The sequence below is a fragment of the Calonectris borealis genome, chromosome 3 (genome assembly GCF_964195595.1).
Source record: "Calonectris borealis chromosome 3, bCalBor7.hap1.2, whole genome shotgun sequence".
NCBI classification, from domain to species: Eukaryota; Metazoa; Chordata; class Aves; order Procellariiformes; family Procellariidae; genus Calonectris; species Calonectris borealis.
In genome coordinates this window covers 8,376,867-8,393,258 of record NC_134314.1, presented here as the reverse complement: position 1 = coordinate 8,393,258, position 16,392 = coordinate 8,376,867, and the positions used below count along the sequence as shown (strand labels likewise).

Here is a 16,392-nt window from a genome sequence, read left to right as displayed (position 1 = left end):
CGTTTTCGTAGAAGCCTATTTTTAACTCTTCACTGCTGGGAGTATATTTAAAAATAACACTCTAATACCTTGACCTTCAGTGAATGAAGGTCTTTGGTGAAGGCTGGAGACAGATCATACACTGTTAAGCCTAAGTATTAAGTTACAGCCTGAAATAATGACCTGACACTTCTTTCAGCCAGCCTGTGAAGGAGAAAAGAAGATTTAAACATACCTGAGAACTGTACAAGGCAGATTGCAATCTCTGATGGACAGCATCTTTCAAAGATACAAGATCCTAAGTGGCTATGAAAGGAAAGTAGAAAAGGGAAATCATGCTCTGTTCTGTTAGTAGTTACAAGAGAATGAAGGAAGGTGAGATTTAAAAAAATAGTCTAGAAGCAAAGACAGCTGATTAGTGTTCATTTTACTGGGACAGATTTCCTAGCTACAAATTATATTTATTTCTTTCTTGGTCTTCCCAGCCACCTGTATCTGAGGACTGTTCCCTCATCATATAGCCAAAACGCAAAGAGGAAGCCAAAATTTTCCTGTTTCTCTAAACTCTGAAGTTTCTACAACATGTAACATAACATCATGCAAAGATCCTTGAGTTGACAAAGATCCAGCCAATAAATTCATGTGGGGCCATATGAGGATACGCCAGTTTGTTTCGGCTGTATTGTTTCAGGACCAGAGCTGGTTCAGATGGACTACCTTGGGTGTCTCCCGTCTTCCCTCCTCAGCGCATCCTTTTCTGGGGTTAGCTTGGATGGAGCTTGCATATCGCTGAACATAAATTGTCAGGGTGGGATTCATTACTTAAATATAAGCAACCATTACTATTTTCAGTGCCCTAGGATATCTGAGACAGCCACACTGGGCTGGCAAATATGGCATAGGACTTACAGAAGAGTAGTGCCATTCTGGAGTGGCAGCTGGCAACAGAGATGATCCCTAGATAGTCCCTAGACTGTCTAAGATGGCATTAGAAGCTTATATACAGGCAACCGAATCCCATCCTCAACATCTTTTTGTAGTTCTTGTATTGCCAGCATCTCCTTTCTGCTTTGATGCAACTTGTGTCTCTTGCTGTTTACACTAAAGAAAAAAAGTGAATAAATTAGACTTGGGCAGAGGTTTACAAATTATCAATGTAATCACTATGGTTAAAGATATAAGACTTAACTATACACATTCGGCATCTTTGGCTGATTTATACTTTATATGTTTTTATAGTACTACCTGGGAAAAACAGACCTCTTGTTGAAGGTAGTTGGACCTCTGTTGTAAGAATTTTTTTAGTATCCCTTCTCCAGGTGAATTTACTGAGGGTGGTGAGTACCAATAAAGAACTCCAAATTTATGTAAAGTAATCATACTGTATTCTCATTCACAGCTACTTGGTTTTTGAAGGTTATTTCATGAAGATTACATTCAAAATCAAGACTTTTTTATATTCATCAAGGACAAGCCAGCAGTGATGACTGGAATAGGTAAAAATTAAAAAGTTAAATACGAAGGTTAGAAGATCCCTTTTTATGCAAGACTGCTAAATTTTTGGTCCCCGTCTGTGCTTGCAGTGCAACCATGTTTTTTAGTGATTTTACCTTACCCATTGGTGACACAGACGCCCAGGCCATGCTTAAGATGCCACACTGCCACACCTGTTTCATTAGGAACTCTGACTATTCTGCCCTTCCTCAAAGTGGTAGCAGGATTATTGTGTCATATATTAGTGTTAGCTTTTTACCCATAGTAGTTATAATGAATAGATTCCATTAAAATACAATCCCAGCAGCTCCACGAATTTGCAGAGTCTGTGTAAGATATTTTCATTTTGCTTTACAATAATGCTGCTTCGCTGCTTTGCTGTCTTCTGGATGTATTTTACTGAAACTGATAAAGCTATTCTTTAGCACAGCCATCTCGTCTACATTCTGAATGGTGCTTTAAATATCAAAAGTATGTTAAATAATGAAACTATGTTGCAGCTGGATTCTAGCAACCTAAAATGTGTTTTGGATGCAGAAACTTCTGCCTCAGTATGACTGAAATGCTTAGAAGATGATTCACTAAGGATGATGTGTGTTCTGCCAGCTATGCAGACATCCTGAGATCATGGACCACTCATGTGGAAGATTGGACTTTGCTGGTTTTTTTCATTTCATCATCTCTCATAGCATGCATCCGCTCTTCAGCAGTGTCTGTGACATTATCAGAGGGCGATGCAAGGCTGAATCTATGAGATTTGCCAGTAACAGTATCATCCTCAATTTTGGAATTAAGGATGTCCCACAAACACTGAGGTCTTGAAAAATATTTGTAGCAGAGCCACGGTGAGGTTTTCATGTAGCTCTGAAAGTGTTAGGAAATAGGACTTCATCTGATGTACTTATGTTTATTTCTCGTTAATTCTCCAAGATATTCGATATGAAAATAACAACATCCACGAAGTTTCACTGGCAGTAGTGAGGTGATGAGGTAGTGAGGCATGATGTATTCACAGGTGATTACTGCTTTGTCCAGTGTTAAGATCTTTTTTTCCCCAAACCCTAGCACCTTCTGTCCACCAAGATTATTCACCTCCTGTATCCTATCACATAATATCTTTATGGTGAATTTTTCTAGAAAGTCTGAAGCAAATCAATAAAGGTGCTTAGTAGATAAGGAGTTGCACACTTCATTTAAGGCAAAGGAGATTCAGAGATCTCTGACTACAGGGAATGTTTGTAATACAACTTCAGTGAAAGTGAGATGAGGCCCTCTAGAAACCAGACTCATGGAGAGACACAAAACGTTTGACGAGTTTGCTGTGGCCTTTTTTTTAATTCTCTAAGGCACAGTGTTCCTTGAAATCTGCAGGGTCTGGACACACCACAAGGCCTATTCTGTAGCAATCGAGTTTGAACCTCAGGCTCCATTGGGATAACACTTGAGAATCTCAAGGAAAGTTTCCTCCCATGGTTCATTCTGTGGTTTTTCAGTGGGAGAGAATAATGTGAGCAAGAAACTTCTGTGTGAACAGAATCATCTATTATATCCGTAAACACCACATATAAGGAAACTAATTTGAGATAAGATTACCTTTCAGAGTGTGTATTTAAAAAACTATGTAAATAATGGAAGACCTGTAAAATATACAAAGGGGAAAAAAAAAAGTTATGCCATGATTACAGAATTTAAACAAGTTATACTCAGGATCAAAGCAAATTTCAGATGCAGGCACAAGGTGAACGAAAGAGACAATGAACTTTTGTTTAGCACAGCCTCATTTTTAAAAACAGGATAAAAATAGAGAGGGGGAAAAACAAGTTCCCCTCATTCAGCTAGCGTATTTTTTCCGGAAACTGGTAAGACATTTAAATAGTATTTCTGTTTCACCTTGGTATGCACAGATCTATATAGCACACACTCAAAATAAAGGCCAGTAACTGAAAATTGTCCTGGCAATACTACAGTTTTCCTTTGAAACCCAGGAAAGCAATGCAAAGAGTAATCTGTTAGTAATCTGAGACACTCCAGTGAGCAAGCACAGTCTTTACACTGATACTGAGCTAGATTCTGATCCTATTAACATCTCTGTGCCTCTGATTGACTTTGGTATAACTCAGATCAGAATGTCACCTGTGGTGTAAACAAGGTGTTTCAGCTGGTGGCACCTTGGCTGGCTCTGTCCTGCAGAGTGATTCCAGCCAGCCAGTCTCTGTTGCTTTGGAGGAGACGGTTGTTAGAAGTAGTGTACAGAGTCCAAAACTGAACACCACCCACATAGCTGTTAGTTAGTAGCCGTGAGTTCCCGTTGTTCATAATGAATGTTGGAAAATTAATCCAGCCCTCATCATTGCAGAGGTTGAGCTACCCTTTTTTATAATACTGATTTTATATTGCTGTTTTCTCACATTGCTGTACTTACTATTCACCTGTCTTGGGAAATGGTGAATAAATTTTGAGTTCGATATGGATCAGAGCTAATGAGTTCCTGGCTCTTTAAATATATTTACCTGGATATTTCTTGTCCAGTGGAAGATCGGTATCTAAATATCTCTGTGGATCTGAATTCAGTGCCTTGCTGGAAAAGCTGAGATTCAGACTTAATTTTCTCCTTTATTCATGGTAAAATAACTCTTTCCGGGCTACATCTTGCTTCAAGTTAATTAAATTGGTGTTAATATTCCTGGTGACTTCAGAGGAAGACAAATCCAGCTCAATATATAATAAAAATGTAAGAGTAATAATTTTTCTAATACTAATTTAACTCAACTTTATAAAATGTCTAATGCTTTGTGGTGTTTTTACTTCAAAAATATTTCTATTTAAAGCTACTCACCATGATTTCACTAATTTAAGTCAATGTGTCATTTAGTTCAATACTTTGAAGAAGTAATGAGTAATGTATTTATTTTTCCACATTGACATTTCTTTGCCTTGAGATCTGATTTTAAAAAATAGTTATCTGTCACAAGCTAACTGGAACAGAATGTAAAAATGATGCACAGTTAATAAAGATACAAAATACGTAATCTGTCAGAGCAGATCTACTGATCACACTATGTAAATCAGCATTCTTTTGACAGTGATATGTCTGTGTGCTGTTACTGCTCTCAGAATGGGATTTAACCCACTAGCTAGCACGTTTTTTATGTATGTCACATAAAGTGGGAAAGATCTAACAGAAGATTGTATTTTTTACCTAAAGGTATTTAAGAAAACTGTTAAGAAGTTTGGTTAATTAAAAAAAACACTTATGCAAATTATTACGTAAAGGTAAGGCCCTGATCTTTTCTATGCAGGCTATATTCAAACTAAGGAGACTTCAGGCAGGAAAGTCACAGCTTCTTTCTAAGACTATTTCTTTTATACTTGCAGTGCCATGGTCTTACCCTTCTGGAGTGACTGCCTGGGCCAAATGTAACGGGCTAGCTTGATCTGTCATCTGCTAAATAGAGGCATCTAGTATGGGGACACATGATGGAGGAGACACTGCTAGAGCACGGACAAAAGTTTTGCAGCTTCTTGTAGAAGTTCACAAATTCTGTGAACTCACTTCCACATGCAGTGATGTGCTGCTAGATTGCAACTTTCCAAATGTAGTAAGTATATGACTGACAGCAACCAGTCCTCTGACATGTGACCTCCCATTCTCTGAATCCCCCTGGATCTCAGGGAAGCCACCAGAGATGCCCCATCATATTTTTCCAACCTGAGCTATCCATCAGTCTTGCAGGAACGTTGTCAACAGTCCTCTTGATGTTTGTGGTTCTTGGAACTCCCTCTCCTGTAATAGAAAGGCAAATATCATGCAATTCTAGCATAGCATTCCAGCAAGTTTGAGGGAGTAGAGTTGGTGGAGCATTTGTTGATCTCCCAAGCCTTCCCTTTTGTGGTTTAGAATGAGACTCTTGTGGTTCATTGGGGTGAGGAGAAGAGAACCAAACCTTTTCAGAAGGCCACTTCATTCTTCCTCCCAGCAAGACTGTTGGGCTCAATGTTTTTCTGGCTTTCACAATGCTAAAGCAAAATAGGTGAGGAATTAGGAAGGAAAGCACATAAAGGGTGGTTATGCAAACATGGTCACAGAGAATGAGATTCATTTCACATTTAATTGTAGGAGTGGGATTCATCTCACAAATTAACATGCCTGTGTTGAGGTATATACATATGGCTGCCTACATGAAAGTACTACCCAAGCTCCCACTGGGCAACTGAGTTGAGTCTCAGCTCTGTAACATATCTCTAGACATACACACTATAGTTGTCTAAGTGTGACCCTGCTTATTGATTCGCTTAAAAGTCAGTGGTGAGAAACAGACACTTTTAGGGCATGATTCATTCCATCCTAAAGTACCTAAAATAGGTAAATGAATCTTGCTTTATAAGTCTAGCTGAAGTACTCAGATAGGACATGGTTATGGACAGATAAATGCCAAGGAATTGTTGTGTCGTCGTTACACGCATGTCTGTTATAGCTAGCACATTTATCAATGATCAGCCCACTGATAGCCCTTTCTAGAGCTATGTGATTCCTACATCCCACATTCCTCCCACCGCTGAATGCCCTCTCTGTCTCAAACCACTATTTTGTGACTTAATATTCCCATCTGTACATGCCGGTCTCTTGTGCTTACCTTATAAAGCAATCAAGAAGTTTTCGATGGTGTTCTTAAAAGGGAATATTTCCTGAGCTTGAGCTTCGTTTGCGTGGAATAGAATCTTAAGAAAAGTGATAGAAACACCAGTACTTACGTTATTAAAATTAGACGAGGCAGAAGAGTATGAAATGTTCTTTAGGGAACATTCCTGTCTTGGCAAAGAGAGGGAATGAATGATCTAATAGGTCTTTCCATCTGTAAGTCAACATTCAGCTTCCAAATTATGCCAATCTTTTTCTTTCATAGGCATTAAATGTATTTGTTTTTGAAGACGTCTCTTATTAGTACCTGCTTTTTTACATGATGAGGTAAATTTATAGTTTTGAAGTGATATTTTTATCATTTGCACCAAACACATCAAGTAACTTAGGAACTTCTTGCATGGCTAAATGATAAATAGATCATTCTCATTTGAAAGTGACTTGAAGAAAAACAAAGGATAGTAATATTTTTAGCAGATACATATTTATCCCAACTTGATAATTTGTAAAGGTCACTTAAACTCTGTCTGCACTGGGAAAATAATTTATTATTGTAATGTAAGTGAGGACAGTATAAGCCTTACATAACCCTGTATTGAAACTGGTTGGTTTCAAACTCTTAGCAACCTCTATTTTGGGAAGTGCGCTAGAAGGCAAATTTCATAAAGTATATCAGAATTGGTTGCTTCTGAATCATGTGGATTCTAGGATCTATTCAAGCATTAAACCATAGTTGACAATATTGATTGAGAAGGATTGTGGGCTTTCTCTCTGAATCTAATTTTGCTTCATGTATGGGGTGTGTATGATGAAAACACTTCTGATGGCCAGGTTACATGAATAGTTTTGCTGTTGCTGTCACTGGTAGAGCTGTTCTACTTTAGGGATGATTATGGGGCAATTTCAGAAATATCTGAAGAGAGCTGCCTCCCAGCTGTATTTGGAAACCCATGTAACAAATCACCTTTGACTTGGTCTTCCCTAGAAATTTGCTTGCTAGTTAGACTTAGCAGGACCTCCCTACCTCTCCCCCCCGATATAGACAAATATATTGGTGAAGGTGTTCTAACACAAACCCGATAATTAAAATGAAACAGTGGTAACATTGTGCTGCTATCCACCTGCTTTTTTGAATAGATCACCTTTAAACTTTCTGTATAGGCTGAGCTATAGTCGATGATGATTTTAATCCCTAACACTTAAGCGAGCTTAGTGTACTTAGGTAGAACTGTACTGAAGGTCCTGTGGTGTCTACATTTTTACTGAAAGTCTGAAATGGTTCTGGTTTGGCCTTCTGTTTTGTCTCAGATAAGGCCTTAACTTAGAAGAAAAAAAATAAAAATACTGTCCTACTTCACTAGTAGGAAGGATTAGAAATTTTTCCTCTTGACTTTAAGCCTAAATACCTGCTCTCCAGGATTCAGCCACCTTGACTTCATAGGTGCAAAACCTGGAACAGCTGACTCAGCCTTTCCTTTCTGCAGGAGAGCTAAAGGCCAAATGCTATGTCAACCCCGATGAGGAGCTGAATACCAGAAAGATTAGTGTTTGTGTTTGTCCTAGAGATGAATATAAAATCCTGAGATTTTTAGTGGCTGTTGTCGATCTGTTGACACTTACCTAGAGTTAAAACTGTCCCTGGAGTATCATGCAAAAAAACCCCCAACTTTTTACAATCTTTCTGTGCTGTCCTACTCATAGCCGTCCTGGTATGGGTACAACCTGCCTCTCTGCCTGCTGATCTTTTAGTTATAACTTCAGATCATTTTGGTTGGGAGGTTCTAGAAACTCATTAAATAGTGTTATAATTGCACATGCAGAATGAAGGAAAACAAATATGGCCTTAATTTTCTGAATCCATTACCCAGCTCCCTTGATTCATTTATCTGGAGGGTTGAGAATGCCAGTTAATTTCTTTTCCACAGTTACATTTTCCAAAATCATTGAAAGGCTAATCAGAAGCTTGTAGCTAATATTTGCAGTTTGTTTGGTTTTCTCCTGTTGTTTGAACTGCTTCCAATATGTCTTGCCAGTGACATTTCTGCACCAAGCAGAATAAATACCAAAACTATAGAGAAAAGTGTTTTACTGGAGAAGGCAGCAAATGTGTTGCACTGTAAATACAAAGTTTCTCAAAGTCACTTCTATAACTTCCATGGCAAGGAAATGACAAAGCTGGAATAATTAGTTTACTGTTTATAGGTGTGATTCCAGTACTGGTTTGTTCAGTTTGAAAGACAGACTTACTTACATTTTTTAATCCATTTTTTTCTATGAAAGATAGAATGGAAGAGAAAATCTAATCCTCCTGGGCTGTCTGCTTATGATATTGTTATTATTGGAAATTTTATTTGTGAGACCACACTGCGTGACCCTGAGTTTAGGCTCTGGGCCCCAAGGTGTTACATTTATTTATAATAAAAGAGGACCTCTGCCACTGAATTGTTTGCAATCTAAATAGATAAGGCAGAATGATCATTCTCATTATATACATGAAATACTGAGGCACAGAACAATTCAGAGCATATCTTCAGTTCAGCAAGCTGGCTTCAAAACGGTAGGCAGTGAAGCAATATCAGTGCAGCAATCTGCATGCGTGCTAATTAGCCTGGATGGATGCTGCAACTTCATATTTATATTGCATCTGAGATGCTAGCTAGTTTTTACACATACTGTTGTGCAGTGCCCTGTAGATGTATTAGGCACTTTGGAGCATTATGCATTGCAAACAGAACCAAAGTGATTTAGGGTCATGCAGTCTATTTCAGAACTGTGGTTAATCTCACTAACGCTTCTTTATTTCCTTCTCTTCTTCATTCTGTAGGAAAAACATTACAGACTTATAAAGCAATTTAGGGGAAGAAATCTTTGGAGGCATATGGTCCAACTGCTCGCTTGAAACAGGGTTTATTTCAAAGTTCAATCAGGTTCTTCAAGGCTTTGTCTGATAACTCATCTTCTGAAGACTTTTTCCCTATATTTAGTCAGAATTTCCCTTGCTGTGACTTGTGTCCATTGCTTCTTGTCCTTTTGCTGGGCATCTCTGAGAAGAGTGTGGCACCATTCTTTCCACCACCCATTAGGTAGTTATAGACAGCAACTGAGATCCTTCCTTAGCTTTGTCTTCTGCAGGCTGAATTAACCCAGCTCTCTCATCCTCTCCACATTCTCCAGCCACTAACCACCTTGGTGGTCCTTCATTGGACTTGTATGTCAGTGTCTTTTCTTGTACTGGGGAGACAGAAGCTTGTGAGAGGATGAGTCCATCTGAAGACATTAATCTAAACCCACATTTTTTTGCAAGTGGTAAACTGCATTAATCTCTTCTGGAAGTGAGCTCCATTAGTTAGGTCCTAGTCTTGTGGAATTTTGCCTCCATCCTTGAGCGTAAGCTACCAATTTCACGGCTCTAGCAGCTGGTGTTGTATATCCTGATGAGCTGGAGCTTTTCCCTGTGCATACCTGAGGTGACCTCACCTAGTCCTGTAAAAGGCCTTGAAGATCAGGACAATGACTGCATAATGACTCCCACGTGAGTGTTGTGATAGAGAATAAGTGAATATCTGAGTTGGGAAGAGCCCAGTGAGGCAGAAGAGAATGCCAGTGGGAAGGGGCAGCTTTCAAGTCAGTTTTAGTGCTACTGAAAAATTCTGGCTGCAGTTTTGCACTCATAGAGGAAACTACAGATGCAGACGTGGATGAGGAGTTCCAAGAGAAAGATGAGGATTCAGAATAATTGCTTGAGGAGGAAGCTTTATTCTGTTTTGGGGCATTTGGAACAATTATCAGTTGGCAGGAGAAGACTCTGCTGCAGACCTGTGGTAATCAGCAGAGACAGCCCTCCTATGACAGGCACATTGAGATTTTCAGTATGTTTTGATCCGTTCATCAAATGGCTGTCACCGCGAGTACGCTATCAGAATTGCCCTGGGCACCTGCTTTGAAGGAATTCACTGATTCTGGCCTGACTCTCTGTTTTTTTTTTCAAGGCTGGTGATGCACAGGAACATTCACAGTGACATGAGCTGCTGAGCTGTGCAGGCTGTGTGTATTTTGGTCGTTTTTTTCCCAGTGTGGTGCTGGTTTTCCGTGTCCTGTACACTTTTGGATTAAAATTACTTCACGGTGCATGTTGGTTCAGTGAGTGGAAAGGTCAGTATTTGTAAAATATTTTTAGTTTGCTTTCATTATTTGTTCATAGAACAGTGGTTGGGTTTTGAAGTGATACTGAGTCCTTCTCCATGGATGCTGGTGAGGAAAATGTGTATTATCTGAGTTTTTCTGTGCCTTCCATGAATTTATACGTTTGCAGAATTTGTGCTTTCGGTTTATGGGCAATTTAGTGCTTTGGCCTTCCAGGGGTGTTCTTCGTGTGCATATGGAATCTATTACACATGATTTGTAGATCCTTTGTAGATTTAAAAAACAGTGAAGAATGGGATTTCACAATATAGGAACTATGAACTAAACTATGAACTGAACTAAAACACCCTAAAAATTTGAAAACTGTTTGTCTTCCTAAAAGTGGAAATGCATAAATAGTTTGTAAACAGTGCAGGCTGTAGGGTTTTAACTAAAGAAAATGAGATATTCAGCTGCTAAACTTTGAGGGTTTGGGTTTCTGCAAAGCCTCATAAGTGTGATCAGCTTGTCTTCTCTGTGACCACTGAGGAATCTCTGACATTGGAGTCATGTGGTTCCATCATAACATTCGCGAAGGAGGGTTCAGAGAACCCCCTGCTTTTCCAGGCTGCTGTTTTTGTGGCCAGGATAGAAAGACGTGCTGTGGGAAGGTCTTGTGGTAAACCGCTGTCCAGGAAGGTGAGCCTTACAGAGCCTTGAAAGCTGAGACTAATGGACTTTATCCTTGATACAGATACACTGAATCCCAAAGGGGGAGGAGGTGGATGTTGTGCAATAGCTTTCAAAGAGCATTCTTTAAAACACTAACCTTCTGGTCTGCTTCAATAATTTGGTTTTAGCAATTTCCTTGGTCATGGACTTTCCCTCTTAGCCCCTTTGTCCTCTTTGCCTCTCCTCCAATTCTCTGCCAAACCTGAACCACGTTCCCTTGTATTTCAGAGGCTTTCCTGAAGATATGGGACATTCCTTGTTTCAATCTTCTCTTCAAAGATCTTCATATGCTGTGTAGTTGTTAACAACAACGTCTTTGAGGACCTCGATGCCTCCGGTGGGTACTGTAAGGTGAAAAAAAACATTATTTGTTGTTCGGTATCTGTGGTGACAAAGATTTTACAAAATATTCACCCAACAATTTTGAGATACCCTCTACAGATCCTTTTTTCTGTTGTGGAATTTGGTCTCACCTTTCTTTCCATGTGCTTGGGAATACGAGTGTAAGGGATCTAATTAGCTTATGTCCAAAAGATGTTGTATGTCTGCATTTAGGGACCCAGCACAGGGCAAGAGCCCATGGGATAGGATGCTTATAAATGCAGTAGATTTAGACTGAGATCACCGTGTGGTCCCTCCTAATCCCTTCCTGTGGCTTGTGCATTTTGCTGTTGGTGGGTTTTGCTTTTTTGTTATGGTTGTAAGTCTGCCTGAGGATGCTGGGATCTGTGTTTAAGGCCTGTTATTTGTGATGACATTTGGAGCAGATGTTCTGTGGTCCCTTCTGAACTATATATTATGCGATTGAGTCCAATCTCCTCCTGTCACAAGATGCGACTCGGGAACAGTATTCTTCCACCATCATGGCGAGAGGTAGTCCTGATCAAAAGAAGCATGTACTTATAAAGGCTAAAGGGAACCCAGCAAAGTATAAATTGCTTTTATTCATCAGAGTTTTGCCTTCTGATGTTCTGATTGTCTGAGAGGACACAGACATCTGCCTGGAGCCTGGATGAAAGCAGCCCTTTCTTGTAAGTCAAGGGCCTCCTAGGACACCGTGTACCTAGAATTTCACTTTGTAATTCCCCTTATATGCTCAGCATTTGCTGTGCTGTCCTTGTTGCTCTGTAATGACTCCGAGGCACATCTGGAATTCGCAATGTTCGTGTCTTTTTAATACTTCTGTGCCACTTATCTCCTGTTTGGCATTTTCCTATTTCTCAAATGCATTTTTAGTATCTTTCTACTTACCAGAAATCAAATGACGTTCTGAGATTTGCACTGAAAAAAAATCCCTTTTCAGAATTTGCACTGTTACAGACCTGTTCTCATGAACAGAAGTAAGTGCCTGCTTATTCTGTGTATGCTACATGCAGATGCAGAATTAACTGGGATGGAAGGCAGGCTAAAGGAATCCCTGTCAGTCCTCATTACTGCTTCTGAACTCGTGTAAACTCATGCTTTTTCCTCACTCGCTCACTTTTTGGGAAGCTTCATCCAGCCCCAGTAATTTCAGAGTGTCCGACTAATAACAAAACATACATACAGTAAAGCATCTGGGTGAACAGACAGTCTGATCAGAATAGTGTGAAAAGCAGCGTGGAGATGATTGGTATAGTTCAGAGCATAGATGCAAGGGCCACATTACCACAGCTACAAAACAACGCAGTAATTCCCCAGTTCAATCATCCTGACAACTGCCCCGTGTAGATGAAGATCTTTTTCCCTGAATGGAATCCAGTTTATAACAGATAAAAATCGTGAAAAGGCAATGTTAGAGAAGTGCAGGTTGGAATGCGATGGATAGACAGTTCTTTCTGTTGGAAAACTGATGATGTTGAGGTTCGATTTTCATTTTTTAATCCAGAACACACAGAACTGTAAACAGAACTATTCCTTTAGAGTCAGTGGAAACTGGGAGATTCATGTACACAGTAGTTTAGGAGGAAATAGTATTTTTCATCTATTTCGGGTACACTCATCAGAAGTAGTTTTAGCTCTTGCACAGGCTTTTGAATTTGTAATCTCACATCACAGGAGCACCTGAGCAATACCTACATAGATTTTTTTATTTAAAACACAGATTAAGCCAGGAAGTTACACGTTGTGTTGGGCAGTGAAACTCAAGGTACCTCAAAGTGGCCTGCTGGAGACCTGCCGCTGCTGCTGCTGGGGGGGGGCACCACCGATGGGTACCACTGCCCCTGCTGCTGCTACCCACCCACGGAAAGGGGTGTACATTCCCTCCAGCATGCAAACATACTGTGCAAGTATGGATGCTTTCGTCCGTGGCTCTTTGTAACTGGGAAAATGCTGACCCTCGCACCCGCATTCAGAACCCTCCTGGTCGCCCGATGGTTTTAGGAGCGCGCTGCCCGGTTCCCCCGCCCGACCGGCGTGCCTGCGCTCAGCAGCGGGCTCGGGAGCGCCGCACCGGTACCCCCAATCCCGCATGCTCCCTAAGCCCTCCCGCCGCTCAGACTCCGCGGCGGGCACGGTCGGACGGGGTGGAAGCGGTGGCAAGACCCCCGGGGAAGCGACACCACCGCGAGAGAAGCGGGCGGGGGCCCCCCGCTGAAGCGAGCCCTGCCCGGGGGAGGGCAGCAGCACGCCCAGCATGGCCGGGGGCGGGACGCCGGCGGGCGGACCTGCCGCCGCCGGACGCCCCTCAGCCGCGGCGGCCCCCGGGCGCGGGCGGCCCCCTCCCCTCCCCTCCCCGGCCTCCCCGCCCCTGCCCCGCATTGGCTGCGGGCGGCTGACGGGCAGCTGGGGAGGCCCCTGTCAGCCGGCCGCGGAGGGGCATGCCTACACTGGGGTCCGGCCGCGCCGGGGAGCGGGGCCGTGCCGTGCCGTGCCGTGCCGTGCCGTGCCGTGCCGTGCCGTGCCGTGCCGTGCCGTACCCAACCCAACCCAGCCGAGCCGAGCCGCGCCAGTGCTGCCATGGGGGTGGAGATGGAGACCATCTCTCCGGGAGACGGTACGGGACCGTGGGGGGAGCAGCCCTGCGGCATGGGGGCGGGGGCGCCCGGGTCCGATCGGCGACCCGGCGGGTGTCGCACGGGGCTCCGAGACCGGGGGGGGCCGCCGTCCCCGCCGCCGGGCAGAGGAGGGAGCGCGGGGTCCCGGTGCGGGGAGGCGGCTGGGTACAGGAGGAAAGGCACGGCCACCCCCGCACCCCCACCCCGCGGGCACGTACCCCTGATGCGGGAGAGGGGTCCCGGCGGCGGCGGGGGAAGCCGGCGGCTTCCCGGGCGGCAGCGCCGCGGGTCCCGGCGGCAAGCAGCAGCAGGGCGAGCGAGGGGGCTGGGGATTTTTCTCTGGCATCCGCTGACAGCTGCACAAACCCGAGCGCGGTGGGGCCGGCCGGGCGCGGGGGGCAGCGGCGGGGCCGGGCGCGTTCCGGGGCCGCGGCGCCCTGCGGGGAGCGCGCCCTGCCGCAAACTTTCCCCGGTTCCTCGCCCAGCCTCGCCGGGGGCCACCGGCCATTTGTGTCAGCATCCCTCCCGGCGCGGCAGCGACGCTCCGGCCGGGCCGCCTGCCTCCTCCCGGTGAAACGTGTGGTGCTGGTGAGGGCTGAGGTGCAGTCCGGGTGGCAATAACCGCTGCTCGGCGCAGGCTCTTCTTTCCACAGCCAGTTCCCGTTGTTGTGCTCTTCTGTGGCGTTATAATACCATTTCATAAGGTTTCGGGGGGTCGTTTTTTCAAGAGGACGTCATTTCTAACATACAGCCATATGTATCGATATAATAGGCCAGATTCATCCTTGGCTGATACACAACCGTAAATAATTTGTTCAAGTCGATTGCCGCTTAACTTTCTTGGCCCAGTATCTTTTTTTTCTTTCTTTGTGTATGCTTTTAAATCGGCTTCTCCCTGAGTGCTGTTTAGCTCTGGGGATCAAATTCTTCTCGTGGTTGCACAGATGTAAAAGCAGAATACTTATGTGGGTATAAGTAACGTTGCTGGGTTAAGAGTAGAAAGAAGGGTGGAACTTAACCTCATAACAATACTTTCTAGCTATTAAATATATCAAGGCTGTCTTTGTAAGCAATATGCTATTCCAAATAAGGTTATATGGATTATTTCTCTTGGTTGCAAGTCTTAATCAAAATCAGCTGACTTTAAACACTGTCTTAAAACCACAGCTAGTCAGTGGTCTTGAGAATCTCTGCTTTTAATTCAGCTTTGATGTAGCTTCATTGACTTTGCTGTTGTTATACTCACACAGCGGAATATGTGTCAGTAAGGTTTGATATTACTTTTCTCAGATCTCTACATAATAGTGCATCATTTGAATAATACCTGTTTTACCGAGGGTAGAATTCATCTCGCGTAACTTTTCTCAGGTTAGGTGGCTAGTCTAAAGCAGTCTTCTAGGTTTTTTCTGAGAATAATTTGTCTTGCCTCTCTCTGGATAGTCTGGGTTTCTTTCAAAGCACTGCTAATTCTCCACTGTCAATAGGGGAAGCCCAGGAGACTGGCATACAATAATTGCCTGTGTTTTAGATGGTTAAAGTTAAATGAGATGAATCCCTTTAAGGTTACAGTGGTGCCCTGACTGGATACCTGTTGTACCACGCTTTGTGCAACTCACAGCTAGAGATACTCCAGCCAGCCAAGCTGATGAACAATGTTTGGAAGCACCATCTTCTCAATTTCATGTTGTAAATCTCAGTTCATCATATTAGCCTGCCCTCCTGCCATTTACTGCTCATGGTGGTTTTGGCCTATAAGCCCTGAGCACATAGCGTATGTGTTACTTGATGTTTTATACCCTGCGATGCAGCCTGTAATGCATAACTTGTTATCATGTTAATTCAGACTAAAGAGGCCAGAAAGCCAACTAAGATATGAGTCTTAGCTTCTGTGTGAATCCTCTGGCAAAGGTTTTTCTAGCTTTCTGGCAAAGGTGTTCCTTAATAATTGGTCTCATTTATACACTTACGTTCTTCTGAACCTGGGCCCTCCCCTGGCCAACATTACTTGAGAAATCAAGGTTAGCTGCTTTGATATGCCATTGGCACCTAATTGAGCCTGGAAAATCTTCCCCTAGCTTTTAGTGCCTTTGGCAGTACCTAGAACAGGTAAAAGGGAAATGTTAATTCTGTTTACCAGTGGCAAGAAAATAATTTAAGCCTTCTTTTCATCTTAATATGAAAATTTTAGGAGGACTTACCAAGCTCTTACAAGAACTCACTGTATCACTGCTTTACTGTTGCCCAATGCTACAAAATTAAACTGCCTTTGTATGTGAAAAATTTTTTAAAACCCTTCCCTGCTAATTAAAGATGCCCTTGTTAGAGCTGTCTTGAGTGAAAGGCATTAGAAATGTGAATACAAATGGAATTTTTTACGATGTCAAATGAAGACTTTATTTGAAAAATTGTAGCAAAACCATTCTGGTAATTTTAAGGATATAATCTGTG

At 42.7% G+C, this 16,392-nt stretch overlaps 1 protein-coding gene and 1 long non-coding RNA gene across 2 annotated transcripts in view; both read left to right on the top strand.

Annotated features, from left to right (window-relative positions):
- Positions 1 to 5,406, top strand: part of LOC142080099 (uncharacterized) — a 32,875-nt gene extending 27,469 nt beyond the window's left edge. Inside the window, exons 7-8 of the long non-coding RNA XR_012672869.1 lie at positions 1,379 to 1,475; positions 4,849 to 5,406. This is a non-coding gene — a long non-coding RNA (uncharacterized LOC142080099). The remainder of the gene's footprint in view (positions 1 to 1,378; positions 1,476 to 4,848) is intronic.
- Positions 5,407 to 13,875: 8,469 nt separating this feature from the next.
- The window catches only part of FKBP1B (FKBP prolyl isomerase 1B), a 46,004-nt gene continuing 43,487 nt past the window's right edge, over positions 13,876 to 16,392 (top strand). Inside the window, exon 1 of the mRNA XM_075144950.1 lies at positions 13,876 to 13,943. Coding sequence (XP_075001051.1) covers positions 13,907 to 13,943 — 37 coding nt within the window. The 5' untranslated portion in view covers positions 13,876 to 13,906. The remainder of the gene's footprint in view (positions 13,944 to 16,392) is intronic.